Here is a 19,534-nt window from a genome sequence, read left to right as displayed (position 1 = left end):
ATGCGACCACTGCAGCCCTCCTCCTCCTCCTCCTCCTCCTCCGGAACGTGGAACCCCCCGCTCATCTCCTCTCCTCTCCTCTCCTCTCCGCTCCGCTCCCGCCGGGCACCGCTGCCCTTCCCGGTGCCGCAGCGGCCCCCGGCCGAGCGGCGCCGCTCGCTGCCCGCCGCGGAGGCTCCCCCTGCCCCGCGGGGCTGCCCCGCCGCCCGGGCCGGCCCGGGGCTCGCACGGCGGGGCCAAGCGCCGCCCCTCGCCCCCTCTCTCCCGCCTCCCTCCACCCTCCCTCCCTCCCTCCGCCGGCCCTGCCCCGCCGCCTGGCACCGCCGCCGCCGCGCCGGCCCCGAGCGCTCCTCGCTCCGCCAGCCGGCCCGCCGCCGCCGCTGCTCGGCCCCGGCCGGGCGGGGACTTGGCAGGAACTCCCGGGGAGAGAGCGAGAGTGCCTGCCCCCGCCGCCGCCGCTCCGTGTGGCTTCTGGGTGGAGGAGGAGGAAGGTCTGGGCTCGGCCGAGGAGCAGCAGCAGCAGCCGCCGCCGCCGGAGAGGAAGAGACAGGAGGGAGAGAGAGACGGAGAGGCGGCTGGAGCCCCCCAAAGTGCCCCCCCGTCCCTGCACTGCAGGCTACATTTCCAGCTTCATGGGCAAAGTGTGGAAACAGCAGATGTACCCCCAGTACACCACCTACTACTACCCCCAGTATCTGCAGGCGAAGGTAGGGTACGGCACGCCGGGCGGCGCGGCGGGGCTGCGGCTGGCCCCGCTCCAGGGCGGCGGGCCGGGGCCGAGCCCGGACGGGGGCTGCGCGACGCGGGGCATGGCCCGGGGGAGGCGGTCAGGTTGCACCGGGGGACGGAGACAGGAAAGAGGCGGCAGCCCCTTCCTGCCGCCCGCCGCCGCCCCGGGAGCGCCGCCGGGAGCCGCCGGGCGCCCACCCCTTCACCGGCTGCCGCCCGTGCCGGCTGCGACCTGTCTCCTTCCCCCTCGCCTCCCCCCGCCCGCGGTCCCTCCTCCTCCCCGGGGCTCTCGGCGTGTCTCCTCCTTCCCCGCCGCGTCCCCGGCCACCCCGCCGCACGGCGGAGCGCTGCGGGGCCCCGCGCCCGCTGCCGGCACCGGGCGCAGCCGCCTCGGGCGCTGGGAGCGACCCGCAGTCGGGGCCCGGCCGGGTCCCCCGTCGCGCCGGCTGGGCCGGGGGTGGCGGGGCGTCCCGGGGGTGGCGGGGCGTCCCGGGGGTGGCGGGGCGGCGCTGGGCATGGCCGTAATGCGCTGAACCGCGGGCGCTGGGCAGGCTGCAGGGCTCGGCTGGGTACTCGTTGTCTGTGGAGTTGGACCTTTGTGAGCTGCCGCCTCGCAGTTTACAAACTGGATTAAAAAGGCGTTAAGGGTCCAGCTCCTGACGGCCAGTTGTCCACGGGGAGCTGCCGTGCGTGGGAAAACTGATTCAGTAGTTCTTGCGGTGGTGGATCTCCACCTTTCCCCCCCCCCCCCCCCCTTTCTCCTTCAAGTCTGTAAGGGCAGCCAGCCCCACTGCTCTAGAAGCATCACGCTGCACACTGGCAGATGCAGAGGTGGTTGCATCAGCTGTCTGGAACATCTCGCGTAAGCCTCTCCAACCCCAGTGTCACTCCTCGCAAGGCAAAACAGACCCATATGAGGCTTCAATGTGTGAACTTTTTTTAGAGGTCATAATCGTGTGTTGTGTTTTTTGGTTTTTTTTTGTGTGGGTTTTTTGTGTGTGTGCTGTTGTTGGGCTTTGTTTGTTGGTTTTTTTCTTTTTTTTTCTTTTGCTATGGAAGTGTCCTGCCTGTGTGGCAATGACAGGACAAGAATTCCCTTCTCTTTATCCGCACGCTTGATAGGCTCTTCTTTTTATTGTGTTCTGTGTTACTATATTGTGAAATGTAATTTATGCTGCTTGGCTGAAAAATAAATTCAGTTTGACAGTCATGAGACATTTTACAAGTCAGCAATGAGGAAGCTTTGAAATGTGCTTTCACATATACAGAAATTGATAGAAATATGATGAAGGTCTTGAGGTGATTTGAAATGACTAATCTCTCATATGTGTAATCGACATCAGGCTAGATAGTACAGTCTAGCTATTTAAAGATTATGCTGCAGAGTAATCACTTCAGTACTGTTTGGATATATATTTTTAATGCATTATTTTGAAGAAAGGTAGAGTGCCTAGAGGACAGCCTTTTGCATCACTTAGCTGTATGACTGTGAATATTTTCAAAAGAAGAAATATCTTTGTTCAGAAACTTTCACCTTCATGATTCTGTGTGACATTGGTAAGTTATGAACCAAAACCATAATAGTGAATATGTATAAAGCAATGTCACTTGGCTTTTTCAACCTGTAAATAATTGAAGAGGGAGGTAAACTGTAATAGCTTACTGTAGTTATTAGAGTATGATCCTAGAAATCCATGATCCTATGAGAAAGCCTGATGGACCATCTTTTGAAAATGTTTCCTGTACAGATAATCTAATATTGATTTGTATTACAGTCAACGACATCTTCAAAACATCTTGCAGTCTTTGCTATAAAATTATACAGCCTTAAATTACATTACTCTGTTTCAGCAGAGAAAGCACACAGCCATTTGACCTGCACACATGAAATCAAATATCAGTGATCTAGTGAAGGCTTCCTGTTTTCAGAGATCTTGATTTTGTAAAAGAAATAAAAGAAAAAAGATGGCTCTTTGGTGTAGATAAATGGAGCAGTAACTGTAAGTTTCAATATTCGGGTATGCAGAATTCAGTAATATAAGCAACCTTCTTGCTATGGATCCTCTCTTAACATGCAGAAAAATTATTAAATTCATAATTTTCAGCTGTTCTGTTCTTTGGGCCCTAACACAACACACTGTCCGCTACATGAACTATTTCAGTAATTCTGGAGAAATCTTTAAGACAAATTATAGTAGAGTTGAATAGCCTTTGCTGAACGTATGATGGGTAATGACACATGATTGCACTGGCGGAGGTAAGAGATTTTGAAACTAGAAGTTTAGCTTCCCATCTTATCTTTACTTAAGTAATGATGGAAAATCTGCTGACTAATAAACTGCAAATCGATAATTAGGAGATGACAGGAATTGCTTGAAGATGGATTTTTCTGTAGAGAGCTCAGAAATACTCATTAGAAGGCACATGTATTCCTAATGGCTCTTTAGGTTAAAATGTTGATGTGGTCAGCTATTTTATTTGCTACAAAATATGTTATAGATTTTAAAAACAGATTTTGTATTTGTCTGTTATGATCTTCACAGTCTTACTCGTGAAGTGTTCAGGCTGGTTCAGTCATATATTCTGGGAGGAAATACAAACGTTTGCTGTGATTCAGCACCTCCCTCGCCCTAATCTTAGGGAGCTCAGCATCAAAAGAGATTAGTGAAACCGTGGACTTACACCTGCTTCCAGTGTTTACTTTGTTCATTTGATTTAAGGCTTTTAATATGAAAAATCATTATGGCAATGAAAATAGTTTGAAACTGTTTCAAGTTGAAACTTGTAAAACCTGCATTTTTGGGACTGCTACAGTTGTTCTGGCAAATGATGTGTTTGATGTATCTGTTAAATTTTTGTGTCTTCCAATGAATGTATGTTTTAGGACAGTTCCTACACTGCAGCACTGCATGATGTGTCAGAGAGCATCAAAAAATATTTTCCAAGTTCAATGGGTGTTTCTAAAGATTTAGATACTTTCTTTAACAATATTTCTGTAACATTGCTTTTCAAATTTCAACTCCGTTGTATTTGATTTCCTTACTTAATATTTTATTTGTAATGAAGATATGCTGTATTTCAACATTTTAGAAAATGATTTTAATTAAGATTGTAAGCATTTAACTAATGCTGAAGGCCCCTCTGACCAGGAGTAAAATATGACTGTGCTAGGCGAAGTGTTGAAAGGTTTAACAAGACAGAGTACACATAAAAAAATACAAATGTATAATGTATATATATACATCTCTAGGCCACCAATCTGTTTGCTTTGGTCAAGTAAGAAATAAAAGTGAATTTATGTTTTGTTTTCCTTTACGTAAATATCAGATGGAATTCAGGGACATGATACACACAACAATCTACAAATAAATTGTGATAACTAGCTGTGTTACTGGGTTTCCCTTGGGTGGTAATGCAACAATATGACTAATTTTACTGATAGGTTTCTGTATCATACAGAAAAGTTCTTTGTATGAGAGAGTTAGTAGAAATCTGCAACATTTCCTGTAGATAGCATGGTTTATTTAATGTGCAAGCGTTTAATAGTAATAGATAATATTTATGTGATACTCAAATTCTATTTCTTTTGTGTGGTATTAGGTAACAAGAACCCAGCAGAAATGAAATCTCATGAATCTTGCTAAATTACCTTTGAGTGGGCTTCCAACTGTATAATTTGGTAGCTGCAAAATGAGTACCCTGGCAGATATGAAAAGAACTAATATTTCTAGAAGTTTGTGTAGGTTCATAGGCAGGAGTATAGATTGATGTAAACTTGTAGCGAACAGGCAGATTCTGCCACGTCAAAAACTTATTTTCAGGTTGTTGATAGCAAACTTTTAAATGGGAACATTTAATTTTTCTCCAAGCCTTTTGATGGCAGAGTAAGTAGGAAATGGGATAACAGGGAGCTTACTGCAGTGTTAAACAAAACAGATATCAAACTTTCTTATTAGGAGACACTGGATAACCCACAGTTTAGTGTCAGTGTATGAAGTTAATAGACTGATATAGAACCTTCTGGTTTAGATGCTTCTAAAGCAGAAGTGGTAGGACTCTAATGATTTGTTATTGATGAATACCTTTACTCACCACAGTCTGTGCCAAGCAGAGGTCTATTACCCTTTAAAATTTTTTACTAGCTTATGAGCCGATTTTAATCAGAGTAAATGATTACTAATTCTAGTGACCTTAAATGTATTTATTCCGTAGGCACTATGACTGCAAAATCTGTACATAGTAAAAGACAAGTCTACAGTTACGTGGAGTATGCGTGTTTATAAGGTTGGATAGAAATAATTTGCACACTTCTTGTTGTGGGAAGTTATATTAATTGTCCGTAATTGTGATGTCTCTGGTTCTTGACTGGGCTTAGAAATCCATTAAAAAAAAACCCAAATAAAAGCACAGTTAGCTGCAGGCTAACTTTTTGTCTCTGTGCAGTTACCTGATCCTGTTAGCCTCCTCAACCTCTTGAATGTGTTCTTTCCCATTCTGGTTGGGCTGGGATTTTATTGTGCAACTATCCAAAGAATTCCTTCAAAAAGTGTACCACATTGTGGAAGGGAAAGAAGTATAAAAATTACCCAATTTTAGGAAAAACACGAGAGTGCTGATGGTGAAGTGATCCCTCCAGTTGTATAAAATAATCTCAAGGGATGTAACATTTGGAGAATTGAAGAATGTTCTCTAGAAAGAGCATTTACTCATCTTCCAAACATCTCTGTCCAAAACTGGGAATGCCTGTTTGCATGTGCATGCATGGATGCGTCTATCCATCAGACAGGCTAGTGACTTTTTGTCACTGATCACAATGATTTTTTAATGTAATTGTTCAAGCTAGCTTATTTTGTGGGGGGCGTCTCTCTCCTTGTCCCAGTTAGAGCTCCTTTTAACTTTTGAAGTTTAGTTCAGGTGGCTTGCTATGAACTAGAAATTGTCCTTCAGAAAGTATTTCTAGAAAGCATTACTCGAATAATTCTTGTATATGCAAAAATTGAAGGTTTTCTAGAAATGGATTGAACGAAGTTCATACAAAGCTCTGCAAATGTTCATCCTCCTTGCCTTGAATTACTCTGGTTTTGCATCATTCTGTCAGGGCCTCTCTTGAGAACTATGGACAAATCTGCATTAGAAGCAGGATGTACCCAGATAGATGGTCAGCAGCAGTGACTGCAGGAAGGTTTAAACCTGAATATTCCATGCTGGAAGCACTGCATTGTTTGGTGGAGTCAAGAAGGACATAAGTTAATGTATTGTGTATGTTAATGTACATTATTGTGACTATATAAATAACCGATGAAGATAAAGGTAAATGAAATATAGAAATGCTTCACAACATCATCATCTTGAAGGCTGGCTTCATTGAAGTTAACATGAGTTTTGCCTTTGATTTCATTTCAGATGAGCGACATTTTATTTACTAGAAACTCGATTCACACTTGGGTTATACTGACCATGCATAATTTGGAGGTGATCTGCAGTGACATGTTACTCGTAATCTTCACTTTGGAGGATCAAAAGTTAGGCAGTGCAACACATAGATTGTGTGATGAGCGCTGGAATCAAGGACAAGTAGCAATGGCATTGATTTTGTACTTTTTCTAGGGAATTTTTTAAAAAGAGTTTTTAAAAAACCACAACTTTTCTCTCTTAATCCAACCTCTCTAAAGAGAGGAATGGTATGAATACACATGCACTAGAAGCTGAATTTGCAAATGACAAAATAAAAAATATTTCCCCTACTGCATTAATGGTAGAAATGACAGGTTCTTATAAGCATTGTAATTTCTAGAAGTTTGAGACTAAACTCATCCCTAGAGTACACTGTGCTTGGGGCTTAATTTGATACTGTGTGATTGGCCTCATTTAACACGTCAACGGAATCTTGGTCCCTCTTCTTGATTCAGTAGTAACTTTACTGCTGACATACGAGTCAGATTCTGAGTCTGATAGTCTTACGGGACTGACTTTTACAGAAAAGTGATAAACCAATATATGACTTAAAAAAACCATGAAAAATTTATTCAGTACTGTTTGCCTTTTGTGTTTGATTATTAACACCCCCAGGCACTGGGTATGGTCCAAAACCATGTCTATGAATTTTATATCCAGTAGGTAGCAGCAGCTGTAGAGACTAGAATTGCACAATATGTCTGATTTGTACTGGTGTATTTTCTAGCTTTACCTTCAACGCAGGATCCCAAGGCAGTCATGAAAGGTGTACGATAAATTTGTGGGGAGAGAAGTTAATTTTCTTTGTATAAAATAGTTCTTTGAAGTATGTTTTCTTTCACAACTCAACTGTTACTCTTGGTAATGACGGTAGTTTTTTCTCATTACTTTTAAACCAGAGCTGAGCATGCTGTTTAGATTCTTAACCTTATTTGTAAAGGGAACTCTATACTTCAAAATATTTTTCTTCTAGTTAAGAGCGTAAACTTCAGGTCTCAGTCTTAAGGATGAAATTTCCTGGGAGTAATTTTTGGATCTTACACTTCGTATTGAAGGAACAAAGAAAAGATAGATAAAATTATTGACGTTTTGCAATGGGGAATAATACAATGTAGTAAAGCATTGCTTTCTAAATCTGTTTCCCAATAAGACAATGCCATTCAGAAACATATCTCTCTAGGATATACATAAAAAAACCGTCTTGGACCCAATTTTTAAGCTGCTTCAAAGTCCAAGCAGCAGTTTGAGCTGTCAGTGTTGATAGTACATGCATCACTCTTACTCAGAAAGGTAGTTGATGCTACTAATCCAGTGCTTCTAATGAAGGACACTTGATGCAAAGTGAAGTATACTAGCAGTAAAGAAGTTTGAACAAAGGTGTAGTCATAAACGGGAAAATATAGCTTGGTACAGTTATATATTTCAGTTTCAGTCTTCCAAGTAGTCATAATGAACAGCAAATAATGATGGTGTAAATAATAAATTGTTTTTCATGAAATTACGCTTTTGGTTTGAGAAATAGTCCTTTGAAGAGATATGCTCAGATTTAGCCCAAAATATGCTACAACTTATGTACTATTTTTTGTTGTACTGTATAGATGTCCTATGGTCTATGCAAAGTACAGATCACAACTATTTGTACTGGAAAATCACCTGCTTTGTTAAAGGTGTGAAAAATTTTTGAAAAACATGCTGATAAAAATCTGTTCTGTGTGAATTAATTCATTTCAGTCAAAACACAGGCACACAACAGATTCAGATTGTATTTACTGTGTGGTTAATAGGGGATTATTATTATCTGACTTCATGTGTTTTCTTAGCCTTCCTCAGCTGAAAATACTGAGACCTGGGTTTAAATGTAATTTCATTAAGTTCTAAGCTGAATTATCTCAGAATTGAGGAAGGCTGAGGTCTTGGACATGGGTATTGTGAGGTACCATGGCTCACTTGTTTCATGGTAGCTTTTGAAACCACTGTGCTCTGTTCGTGGTCTGAAACTGTAGGAATACATTTAGTCTCAGTTACTCTGACTTGATGAAAACATTTCAAATTATATTTAAGCTAAATTTCTGAAATCTCAGTGTACACATAAGGCCTGTGAAAAGTGTTTCAGAATCAGTCCGGGTAGATAACCCGAGCTTACTGATGCAAAATGCAACTCAAAGTGTTTTGTGACTCTTGAGCATTGGGAGGAAAGTATTGATCTTCTGTAGAGACGTAGAGCGAATGGGCTTCACTTTGTGGATTTTTACTACAGGTTAAGAACAGAATTCCCTTGCTTGTCTCTTGGCAACACATGCTGACACAATTTCTATAGCAGTTTATAGGCTGCCGTAGTATCTGTGACCTCTTCTACCCCTCAGGCCATAGCTACATAATCACTTTAATTTTACATAACTATGCACAGCAGCCAAAAAGGGCAGTCTTGTCTTTCCCCATTGCCCCCAGCAACTCATTCCTGTCCCTGCCTCTATGCTGGCACGAGCATTCGTATGATCGATCAGTAAGCTGAATCAAGAAACCAGTCTGGCTGAAAACTGACCCCCCCAAACCCCAACTGTAATACTTTTCTACAGTGGAGCAACTAATGAGGCACTTAAGGAGTTTGAGATTTGTGTAATTGTGGGTGAAGTTGACTCTGAGAAAAGTACACCCTCTTGGGTCTCACTTTTGTACAACAAAAGGGTGGTGCTTAACTTTTCTAAATAAAAGGTTTTCCATGTCCTTGCCCAAGAGGGCAAAAGATCCAAGCCAAAGGAAGATAGAACAGAGCTGTTAGGTTACCAAAACTTGTTGATGGCATACAAATGCAGATAACAGCTGGCATCATTCTTCTATGACTGTTTTCTCTGTTACTGTTTTAAATTGTGTTAGATGTTGGTGCACAAAGTGTTAAAACCCCAATTTGAATCTGTCTTTCATTCTTGTAACCAATGAGTGTGGAAGAAAGTGTGAAGTAACTTGCTGAGAGGGCTTAAGTTAGGTATAGGCCTAGGAGGAAAGAAAGAATCAAATGTAAATGGGACTTCCAGAGGCCTTGTAGTATAGTGTTACATCTAACTTTCCATTTTCAGCACAGTGCAACATTGATATTTTATTTCATTCTGGGGAAAGAGGGGAGAAGGCTGGCACTTCAAATTAGCAGCAGCTGCAGAATTAAGACAAGGGTGTTAGTGACTCATTTGGAAAAGTACTAGCTAAAACATTCTGTCTCCTAGAAAAAACATTTAAGAAGGGTTTATGATATAAACTTTGAATTTCATGAATCGTGCCTGTGACCTTCTGGTTTCCTCTGGGTAGCTTTTCTGATTAGTGACCATTTGCTTTTGACAATTGCATGTTAAAGTGAGGAGAATACGTAGGGACGTTTTGGAGGGGGAAGCATCTCTGTTAACTGGGGCAAAGACTCTAGAATGCCTCCTGCATCTTCTGATCCAGCCAGTTATCCAAAAACTCAGATTCTTATTGTGCCAGGTAGAAGGAAGAAATGTTGATACTTGGTTGCTTCTTTGGTGTAGCTGAATTACTGAAAAAAGAGTAGTCAAACTCCCGTTTCTCTGAACACAGGGATCAAATCATAGAAGCAGTTCATTTGTTCTCAGTCCCGAATTCCTTTTCCCAGTTCACTACTCTCTCTGTTTAGGCCTTTTACAGGACCATATACTCAGTGCTTAGGTTTAGGTTGTTCTCTGTGCTTTCCATATCTGCATTTGGGTGATTCCTGCACATACACACACCCCCACACCTCCGATGAATGTGTGTATTTCCCTGCTTTATCTCCATGTCCTACAAGTGGCTTCATTTAACTTTTAAGAACAGAAGGCTAAGGGGAGATCTACTTGCTGTCTAAATGTATCAAATGAGCATGTATAGACAAGGTGGACCCAGACACTTCTTGGAGGTGCTCTAGGATAGGATCACAGAATAATTCAAGTTGGAAGAGACTTCAGGAGCTCTCTGGTCTAACTTTCTGCTCAAAGCAGGGTCACTTGGAAGATCAGAACAGGTTGCTCAGTCCGGTCTTGAAAGCCTCCGAGGATGGAGGTGCACAGCCTCTCTGCACAACCTGTTCCAATGCTGGCTGTCCTCACGGTGATTTTTTTCACCCCTTATTTCCAGTCTGAGACTCTCTTGTTTCAACTCAACACTCATTGTCACACCATGCACCACTGTAAGAACATGGCTCCTTCTCCTTGCTAGCCTCCTCAGAGGTGTTCATTCTAGAAATAAAAAGCTGCTGTTAGGTCCCGCCAAAGCCTTCTTTCCAGACTGAACAAGCCCAGTTCCCTCAGCTTTTCACAGAGCGTGTGAGCCAGCCCCCAGCTGTCTTGACGGCCCTCCACTGAACTTGCTCCAGCTTATCAATGTCTGTCTGTCTTACTGGGGGCCCCATGCTGCTGCGTGTAGTGTTGTACATGGGGGTCTATCAAATGGGGGGATAGTCACTTCCCTCACCCAAATGAAGCCCAGGAGGCATACCTTACTGCCAGAGCATGCTGCTGGCTTATGCCTGGCTTGCTGTCTGCCACACCCCCCCCCCCCCCCCCCCCCCCCCAGTGCTGTTCCAGCAGAGCTGTTCCCCGGCCAGTCAGTCCCCAGTTTATATCATTGCAAGGGAGTCTTCCTTCCCAGATGCAGAACTTTGTGCTTCTTTGATATAAAAATGTTAAAAATACCAGTAGCAGGATAGACCTTTGTAGCGCTCCACTTGGTACTGGCCTCCAGGCAGAGTATAACCCATTAACTGTGATTCTCTGAGCCTGACCATCCTGTTAGTTTCATTCTAATCTAGTTTTCCACTCATCCAGACTATAATGTCTTTACCTTGGGTCCAAGAATATAGTGGGACACAATGTCAAAGTCCTGGCTAAAATCAGTGTGAATGACATTCACTGCTCTCCCCTTGTCTACAGATCTGGTAGTTTTATCATAGAAGCATATAGGCAATAGGATGCAACACAACAGATACAAGTTGTGACATAAGAAAATTGTAATTAGAGATGAATGATTTTCTTTCCACCGTAAGAGTGGGTAAGCACCTGAACAGGTGCCAAGAGAGGTTCTGGATCTCTTGGAGAGAGTGAAAACTCAACTGAACAAGGTCCTGAGGAACCTGATCTAGTTGAACCTGCTCTTGGAGGGAAGTTGGACTGCGTGGCCTCCAGATGTCCTTACCAAACCGGTGGTGTGTGATTCTGTAAGCACCATCGCCATGCTGTCAGTGTAAGAGGCTCTAAAGTAACTTACTGTTCCTTCTGTGTTTCATCATTGTAAGCTGTGATACGGTATTTGGAAAGGAAAGGTGTAGAAGGAATTCTCTTCTTCTATTTAATAGAACACGCATTCTACAAATATGTAAATGACATTTCAATAATCTCTTTATCATGCAAATTCCCTTATCCCATTTTAGCAAAAGTCTTGTTTAAGCTGCTTAAAATGTAAGGTTTTAGGTTTGTCTATTTGTTTTCCTCCTGGCAGAACATTATAGTGCTACAAAACTGCTGTAAATCGTGACAGATGTATGCATTCTCATACCAAACCACTTCTTTAGGCTGACATTTCTTGTTCCTGCATCATATCTGAATTTGTTGATAAGTTTTTGTCCTGAACATGGATTAAAAATTAAATAAAACAATAATTAACCCCAAATTAAGTCTTGTTTCTTTCCAAGCAGACATTATTCAGAGGAGCAGCAGACAGTACTGTAGAAGGCAGTGTTCTGACTTTCTAGTAGAAAACATAGGAAGAATTAGCATGTTCCTGTTGCTTTTCACTGACAGTTCTGCTGTATCTCAAGTGACTTTTCTTCCAAATTACAGGAAGTTCATCAGCTGCAGAAGCTATGGATATGTTAAGGGCTTCCAAACCCACCCACCCAGCTTCTTTAGCTGGCTCTGCTTTTATTAGCACTTCTTTCTAGTGTCTATTATATACTCTCTCCCCCATATTTTCTAAGGATTTTCCATGGCAGGTATAATAACAGGAAGCTCTCATGTTCTGAAACCCTGAAGTTAATTTTAAAGATGCTGCTTTTACAAGATCTTAAAAAAAATAATTAAAAAAATCACAGCTATAGTTGCCAGCCAGATTGATGATGAGAAAAACATGTAAAATCCACCAAATGTCAGTTCATTTTTACATCGCTAAATAATGTGATCGTGGTTGTTCATTAATTCTGAAAATCACGTTTCTGTTAGGTGCCAGAATTTATATATTTAGGGACCTAAGACAGGATTAAGTTGACCTTAAGATGAATTCCTCATGGCCAGAAAGTTGCAGAGGCAGCAGCAGTATCACTCCAAGTCATTATTACAGAAAAGAAATTTTCTAATTAAACACTACTTTATTTCCTTCTTTATCCTGGAGTGTTTACCTTGATGGTGACTGGGCTATCTGAACATAAATAGAAGTGAAGATTTTAACAAAAATACAGAATTGGGAAGAAATTAAGATATATTTGTGCACTGGGGATGTTTCTGCTGTTAGGAATTTTAAATGCTATTCTTGGACCTTTCTTTAGTTGAGGGCCTGGGACTAGGGAGGAGCGTTGTCCAGCATCTCACACTTACATACCAAGTAGCCATGCATCTTTCTGGGGGAAATAACAAAAAAGTGTGGTAAAATGAAAGAAGAATGACAGAAGTTTACTTTGCCATGTTGCCCCAAAAGAGTCAGAAAAGCAACTATGCATATTTTATATCTTCTACCACTTCCCTACTTTTAAAACTGAAAGTGGAATTCCATGTCAGATGAATAATTGAGTGATGAACAAATGAATAATAAATACTTTTTTGTTTTTACTCGTATGAAATATAATGGGTCATTTTCCATGCTTACTTACAATTCATTCAGCTCTGTCAAGTTTAGTGTAAATGGCTCCTCCTTTACTGATATTTATATGAGATTTAGAAACATATATAGGTTGAACAACAGAACTCTTGGCATTTCTGCAGCACCCCCTTTTAAGAGCAGGGATTTATCTGAGTGTTATCTTCCCAAGTGTATTGCATCTTTCTTACTGATGGGAAGTGTGCTGCATCTCACCCAACTGCTTTTGTCATCCAGGGAGGATGCTGCGGATCCCTGTGCTGTGGTGGTGGTTGCTAATACTTGCATATGCACATTTTAAAAATGTGTTGGATATATAGTTTAGTTTAGATTTACCTACCAGCTGTTAGAAAACATTCACTATTGATTCAGTTTCCTTGACTGTTATTGTTATTCTTAGATTTTTGACAGTGTGGTATCTACTCTGCAGGACAGCCTGTGCTTCAGGTAACTTAGATACTGGGCAATCTAGTGAAGTGTGCATGTGCGTGTATTTTTTATGAAATATTCTGGGTTGCTGTCTGTATAATGAAGGCATTCATGCATAAAATGGGCACTAGCTGTGATTTTTTCATAAATTAAGACCTCAGTCCTTCTCTTGACCCATGTGTTCTGTAATTTAAATGGCCGTAGCATCTAGTCTTTGCAGAAGAGTTATGCACCAGAATCTTTTATCTCAATAATAAACATTATAGCATTAATTTCCATAGTTATGTCATTACAGCCCCCATTTTTCAATTTAAATGACCTACAAAATCTCCAGACCATACCAGCCTATTGTTCATGCCAGCCTATAGCTTAAAGCAGAATTAAGGAGCCACTTGCTCTGGATCTCTTGGAGACAGCGGAAAGAAGGCTTGCTGCTATCAAGGGTTGTATACAAGTCTCAGAGTCTCTGCTTGCCTAATTACTGGAGGATGTCAGGAGACTGAGCTGGGAGAGTAGAAAGCTGAGCACCATGTCTGGGAATGACAAATATTTCGCAGTTTTAGTGAGAATCTTTTGATAATTGATACTTATAGGAATAACATCTGGAAAAGAGGAAGGGAAAGCATGGCTCAGGATACCAAGGAGATAACAACAGAGTAGTAGTCTGGTTTCTATAATTTTGTGTAATCTTGTCTTCACTGAAGCGATAGACAACTTTGGAAGAACTACCTACTTAGTCCTTACTCCCACATGGAGACCCGGAGCAGCTGCTTTCAGGAGCGCTGGGTTTGGACAGAAGGGAGGTGGTCCCATGGGGCTGATCCACTTTGCTTTCTTTGTCCCCTGGCATTAGCGTATCTCTGAAAGTGGCTTAAACAGGCATTTAAAAGCTGGCCATAGACCTGTCTCTTGAGCCTCGTCTTGTCATTTGAGATAGGAAAAGAGGAAAAGGTAAGTGAAAATTACGAAGCTGAACAGAGGGAAAATATAAGGAAAACGAATTTTGCAAGAGGAGAATTGCTGTAGAGAACAGATAAGAGAGAAGAATGAAAGAGAAAAAGCACAGTTCAGTGGAGAGGCTGTGGCACGTGTGCCAGTGCATGGCACAAGAAGACATCTCCAGCTGCCAGGCCATCCATGGGGAGTTGCATCTCCAACAAAGGGAGACTGAAGGCAGTATTCTGCAAGAACTCTGTTTGGGGACTGCTAAAGTTCAGCAGGAATTAAAGGTTATATTTACAGAACAGTGGAGGGGTTTGGGGAACAGACAGGCAAGACCTTTGGGAAGGGCCTTGCTTTGTATAGATTGTGAGGGGACAAAAGGTGCTCATTTGGCAAATTTGGCAGTTGTCTTTGCCTTTTAACTGGGGCAGCCGTATTGTGATACTGTAGATAGAGGTAAACTCCTCAGAACTGAAGACTGCCGTTTCTTTTTATTTTTGTAGGTTATACATCTGTGTTCTTATTACACTGAATCTAGAGTAAGTGCAAGGACTTCCTGAACACAGCCTTTAAGTGATGTGGTGATGTTGCTATTCTTTTTGATATTTTATATGTTCAGAAATTCTGTTATCCTGATAGGTCTGGCATGAATCTGAATCCAAGAAAATATACAGTATAGCAAAGACTAAATGGAGTTAGCATCCACCTAACAGCCAAAATATCATTATACCGTATCACACGCTACTTCTGGCAAAAGCAGCTAAACAGAAAAAAAAATCAGAAGGCATCCATCTCAATATAAAAGATTAGAAGAGTATGCATGGAAAATAGTGTTCTGTTGAAATTACACAGTATAGCAGCCAGAGTGAAGCTCAGAATTTATAGCAACATATTTTCTTGTCTTTAAGCTTTACACATACAGAGACGTGCTTTCTTATGTTAAAGTTTTCATCATTCGTTTGTGCTGTTTGTACTATGCCAGAACACTTAATGTGTCCAAGCACGCTGTTCTGGTCATGTGTCAGCCAGCTCAGAGGCTGAGGTCCGTCCTGGCCGCCTGAGCAGATCTGGTGTTTGGACTAGAAATACCATTCCAGCCTGCTCAGGTGGGCGGAGAGGTGGGCTTTTTATGCAGGTCAAGATCACTTGGAGGGAAAAGCAAGACCAAGAGAAGGTTTAAAGTGCTGAAGTCACCACCAAAGAATAGAATTTTCAGTTCCTGTAACTGAGGTGGGGTGATTTGTGTATTTTAATTCAAAATGTTTTTTAAGAGGGCAGAATGACTCTCAATGGTACTGGCCTTTGGAGGTGGTGAAGATCATGGTATTACAAAGGGGTAACACAGAGTGTGGATTTTTCTGCCACAGTCTACCACTGTAGAGCAACACAGCCCAAAAAATGGCTTTAGTTTTATGGAGAAGGAATCAGAAATAATAAATAGTGATTTTGCACTTTGAGTATGCTATCTTGAAGCCATAACTACATCTGACCAAGAGAAGATCTTTATTTTGTTCAGGTTTAATGTCTGTTTTTTGTAGCTTTTGGTTTTGTTTTCTTTTGTCTTTAAATCATTGGTTGTATTAGTGATGTTAGCCCTAAAAAAATGATGAAATCTCAGAGTTTTGCAGCATATAGTTTCATCCTGCATCTCTCATGTGCAGTGATCCTCTAAGAATGGTATTTGGCATCTAGTTCCTTTATTCTGACAGCAGGGATCTTTGAGAAGTAACTGCTGTGCAAGCACTGTGCACAATACTAGCACAGCGAGCACTGGTGGAAGGCCAGGCATAAGGATTTATTAGGTATTCTGGAATAATTATCCCCAGATAATTTCAAGTGAGCAGAGCTTTCTTCTTAAATAAGAGTACCGTTGTCCAAAACAGCTCAATCCACTTTCAAACCCAGCCAAACAAGAAGAGGCATTCTTATTCTGAAATGTGATTGCCTTCTCCTGGAGTTACTTATAAATGTTGTTATATTTTAAACTGTTAATCTGATACAATTTTTATGCATACAGGAGGCTTCTGTTCCTACTGCTTTCCAGGATGAAGCCTTAAAGGTTTGACGATGCTCAAGTAAACACACTGGAGCGTCAGAGAGTAAAAGCTATCAAAGGTGCAGAATATTGATGCTAACAAGATTTAGAGCTTGTCTACACTTAAAAATATAATGGAATTTGTAAGGAAATACTTTACTGGAATTATTGAGTGTTATAAATTCCCATATAGATATGCACATATCTACACGTCTGTATCAGGGGTTATTTCAGAGTAGTTCTGGTAAATTTCCAAATGTAGACAGGACATAATTAAGCTTACTTGATGTGCTAAACTTGTGTCAACTAAAACTCTATTAACTGTATTGTCCTCTAATTAATAATTTTAATGGTTTTAATTATATGACTAAATCCAGTAATACCAGAAGTAAATAAATGCACAATGAATATTTATTTACTTCACTAAGTGAGCATTTTGCCTGCATGCAGTATTCAAGAATGGGCTCTGGAGTACTTCGCAGAGCACAGATGAGGTTTCTCTGCGTTCTTTTTGATGTCTCCTTTCTTGAAAATTCTAAGTGCTGAAGTTATACAGGTATCTTGAATTTAATTTTAAATTGAAAGGTTTCTAAGATATGCAGTAATGCAAAACGCAAATAATTACATGAAAGTGCGTATAATCATTACATTAAAACATTTATATTAAATAGTAGTACTATAAATAGAACTACTATTAGTGTTGCACAAAACAATGGATATGAAGTTGCTTAGTTTTATAAAACCCACATTCACAAGAATGTATACGTATACATACATTTAATTGAATTACGCTAAGTGTTGGCATGAGAGACCAACTCTTCTCAGTTAGAGCCCTCCAAATAAAATTGGAGGGGAATGGAGTTAAGTGTAACACTGAGTAGAATTTGACCCTAAATACAGAAAAAATTCAGTTGCAGACTGTAGCATGTTCTACTTTTGTGACTATTATAGACTTCAAAGAGAATTGTACGTTTGCATCCCAGGACAGAAATGGGCTGTGTGCTGGGAAGCATGAAATCTCTCAAGGTAATACTTCATAACTATGGAATGTATCCCATGACTGATATGTGCTAAGAACTGAGAATCAAATTACACATTTGAAATACTTGAAATTAAATATTTTTCTAGTAAAAGAGGGCATTATGCTGGGTAAACAATATATGTTTTCTTTTTCTAGAGATGCATAAATACACAAATAATTTAAATATGTTTGTTTGTATTTCCTGCTTTTTATTTAAGAAATAAGAATTATTTTCTTGAGTTCATTTATTATGTTTTATGTTTGACTTTTGTAAGTACTTTTAATTTCTTTTTACATTCTTTTCATCAATTACGTTTGGAATTGCTTATCTTAAGCAATTGATTTCCAAACATACAGACTTGTTTCAGCAAGGAAGGAGCAAGCATCCCTAAATTCTTATTGGCATCTGCACAGAAGCATCCACTAAGATGCCCTCAGTGGCCTGTTATTAAAAAAGAAAAGTTACTGAAAACAAAAACCAAATTGGTGAATTTTGTTCTCCATATTAGTGCATCTAAGATCAGCAAGAATTACCTGACTATTCATTTATTCATTTCATAGCCCAGATGCTTGCAGTTACAAACTGTTTTGTTTGCAAGCAGGTGTACCTTCTGGAGTGTCAACTCCACTCACTTTCCTGCATCCTTTCCCAGGACAAACTGAAGCCCTATAGTGGTCAGGTTTAATGGGGGTATTGGACTCCATCCATCTCATCTTCTTCCCATGATACTCCTGCCTGCCTGGAGCGTTGTTGTGCCAGGTGGGGAAGGGGATGATCATGATTTTGGCTAAACAGCTCCCATTGTTGGGGAGACCCCTCTTGTTGCCTTTGATCAAAGTAAGGAATGGCTGAGGATCCAGCCGAACATGCAGAGAGCAAATTCTTGTGGGAAACAGCAAAGGATGTTTATCTGAAATAAAATAAATAGTAAGGGCAATGCAGATTTTCTTGTATTTGTTATTTTACCTGAGGTTCTAGCCACAGAGTCCCAGGTGGTCAGGAGGGTTGTCTCTGGAAGCCGGGTTTGCTACTGCATGAGATAGACTGTGATGTACTTGGTAATTGATTTACCTTATCAGTTGTTACTCCATATGTTATTGAAGCACCCTGGCAGCCCTCCAGACAGGTCAGGAAGCCTTTGCACAAGGTGTGTGACTGCCACGGAGGGCTTTCATGTCTCAGTGAAACACAGGAGAGAAAATGGACTTAGGGAGGGTATGAACAAACCGGGTAGTAGTAGTGTTTTGTGTGATAATCCTTGAGTTTAAGATAGACTACAACTTTTAAAAAAACTTTGTTACGTAATGTGCATTCAATATCCTGTGAGTAACGGGTACTATTAGGAAAAGCTCAATAGTTAGGGAGATAATGTCAGACTTATGTCAGTTGGAGACCTGATAAAGAACAAAGCAACACATTAATCTAATTGTCAAATGAACTATATATACACACCCCAGTTCCAACAAAGTGAGGTGTTATTTTTTGCTAATACTTAATTTCTATCAGCTTTAACAACCTTCATCTCTGTGTCACAATTCTTAAAATGCTTGATCATGGGAATAGCATTTGAAACTATTCATGTAGTTAAGAATATTCACATGATTAAAAATTTCAAGTTCTGTCTGACCTCTGCAGATCCAGTCTGAAATATTTTGCCTGTCTTTACCATAGCTCTGAATTGTCCAGATTCTGACAAACACGTTGATAAAAATGTAGGTATGTTGAACTTTGCGAAGCTTTTAGACATAATAGTTAGGGTTGGAGAAATACTATACTGGCTGTTCTGTTATGTTGCAAAATAAAAGCCAGTTACAAAAAGCACATCTTGAAGTACTCATCCCCAAAACGGGATTTCACATGAAGATGATGCATTTGTATGAAATCTAATGGCCATTTCTTGAGTGAAATTTCACTGTCTTGCTGAGCATAAAATACAGAAGCACTTATATAACAGAAACTTGGAGCACTGTAAATTATGCCCTTTGAACAATAAACAAACTTTCTTCTTATGTTGAACTGAAGTTTAAGAATGTAGTATTTGTCTTGTAATTGTCTGCCTACACACACTCAGTCTGCACTTCTAATAACAACTCAA

General features: G+C 40.9%; 1 protein-coding gene across 2 annotated transcripts in view; it reads left to right on the top strand.

Moving 5' to 3' along the window:
* The first annotated feature begins 384 nt into the window (after positions 1–384).
* The window catches only part of RBMS1 (RNA binding motif single stranded interacting protein 1), a 148,533-nt gene continuing 129,383 nt past the window's right edge, over positions 385–19,534 (top strand). For both annotated transcript variants that reach the window (XM_040603134.1, XM_040603133.1), the window contains exon 1: positions 385–707. In XM_040603134.1, the coding sequence (XP_040459068.1) occupies positions 633–707 (75 nt within the window). In that variant the 5' untranslated portion in view covers positions 385–632. The remainder of the gene's footprint in view (positions 708–19,534) is intronic.

This window comes from Falco naumanni, chromosome 8 (genome assembly GCF_017639655.2).
Source record: "Falco naumanni isolate bFalNau1 chromosome 8, bFalNau1.pat, whole genome shotgun sequence".
Taxonomy (NCBI): domain Eukaryota; kingdom Metazoa; phylum Chordata; class Aves; order Falconiformes; family Falconidae; genus Falco; species Falco naumanni.
This window is presented reverse-complemented; position numbering and strand designations above follow the sequence as displayed.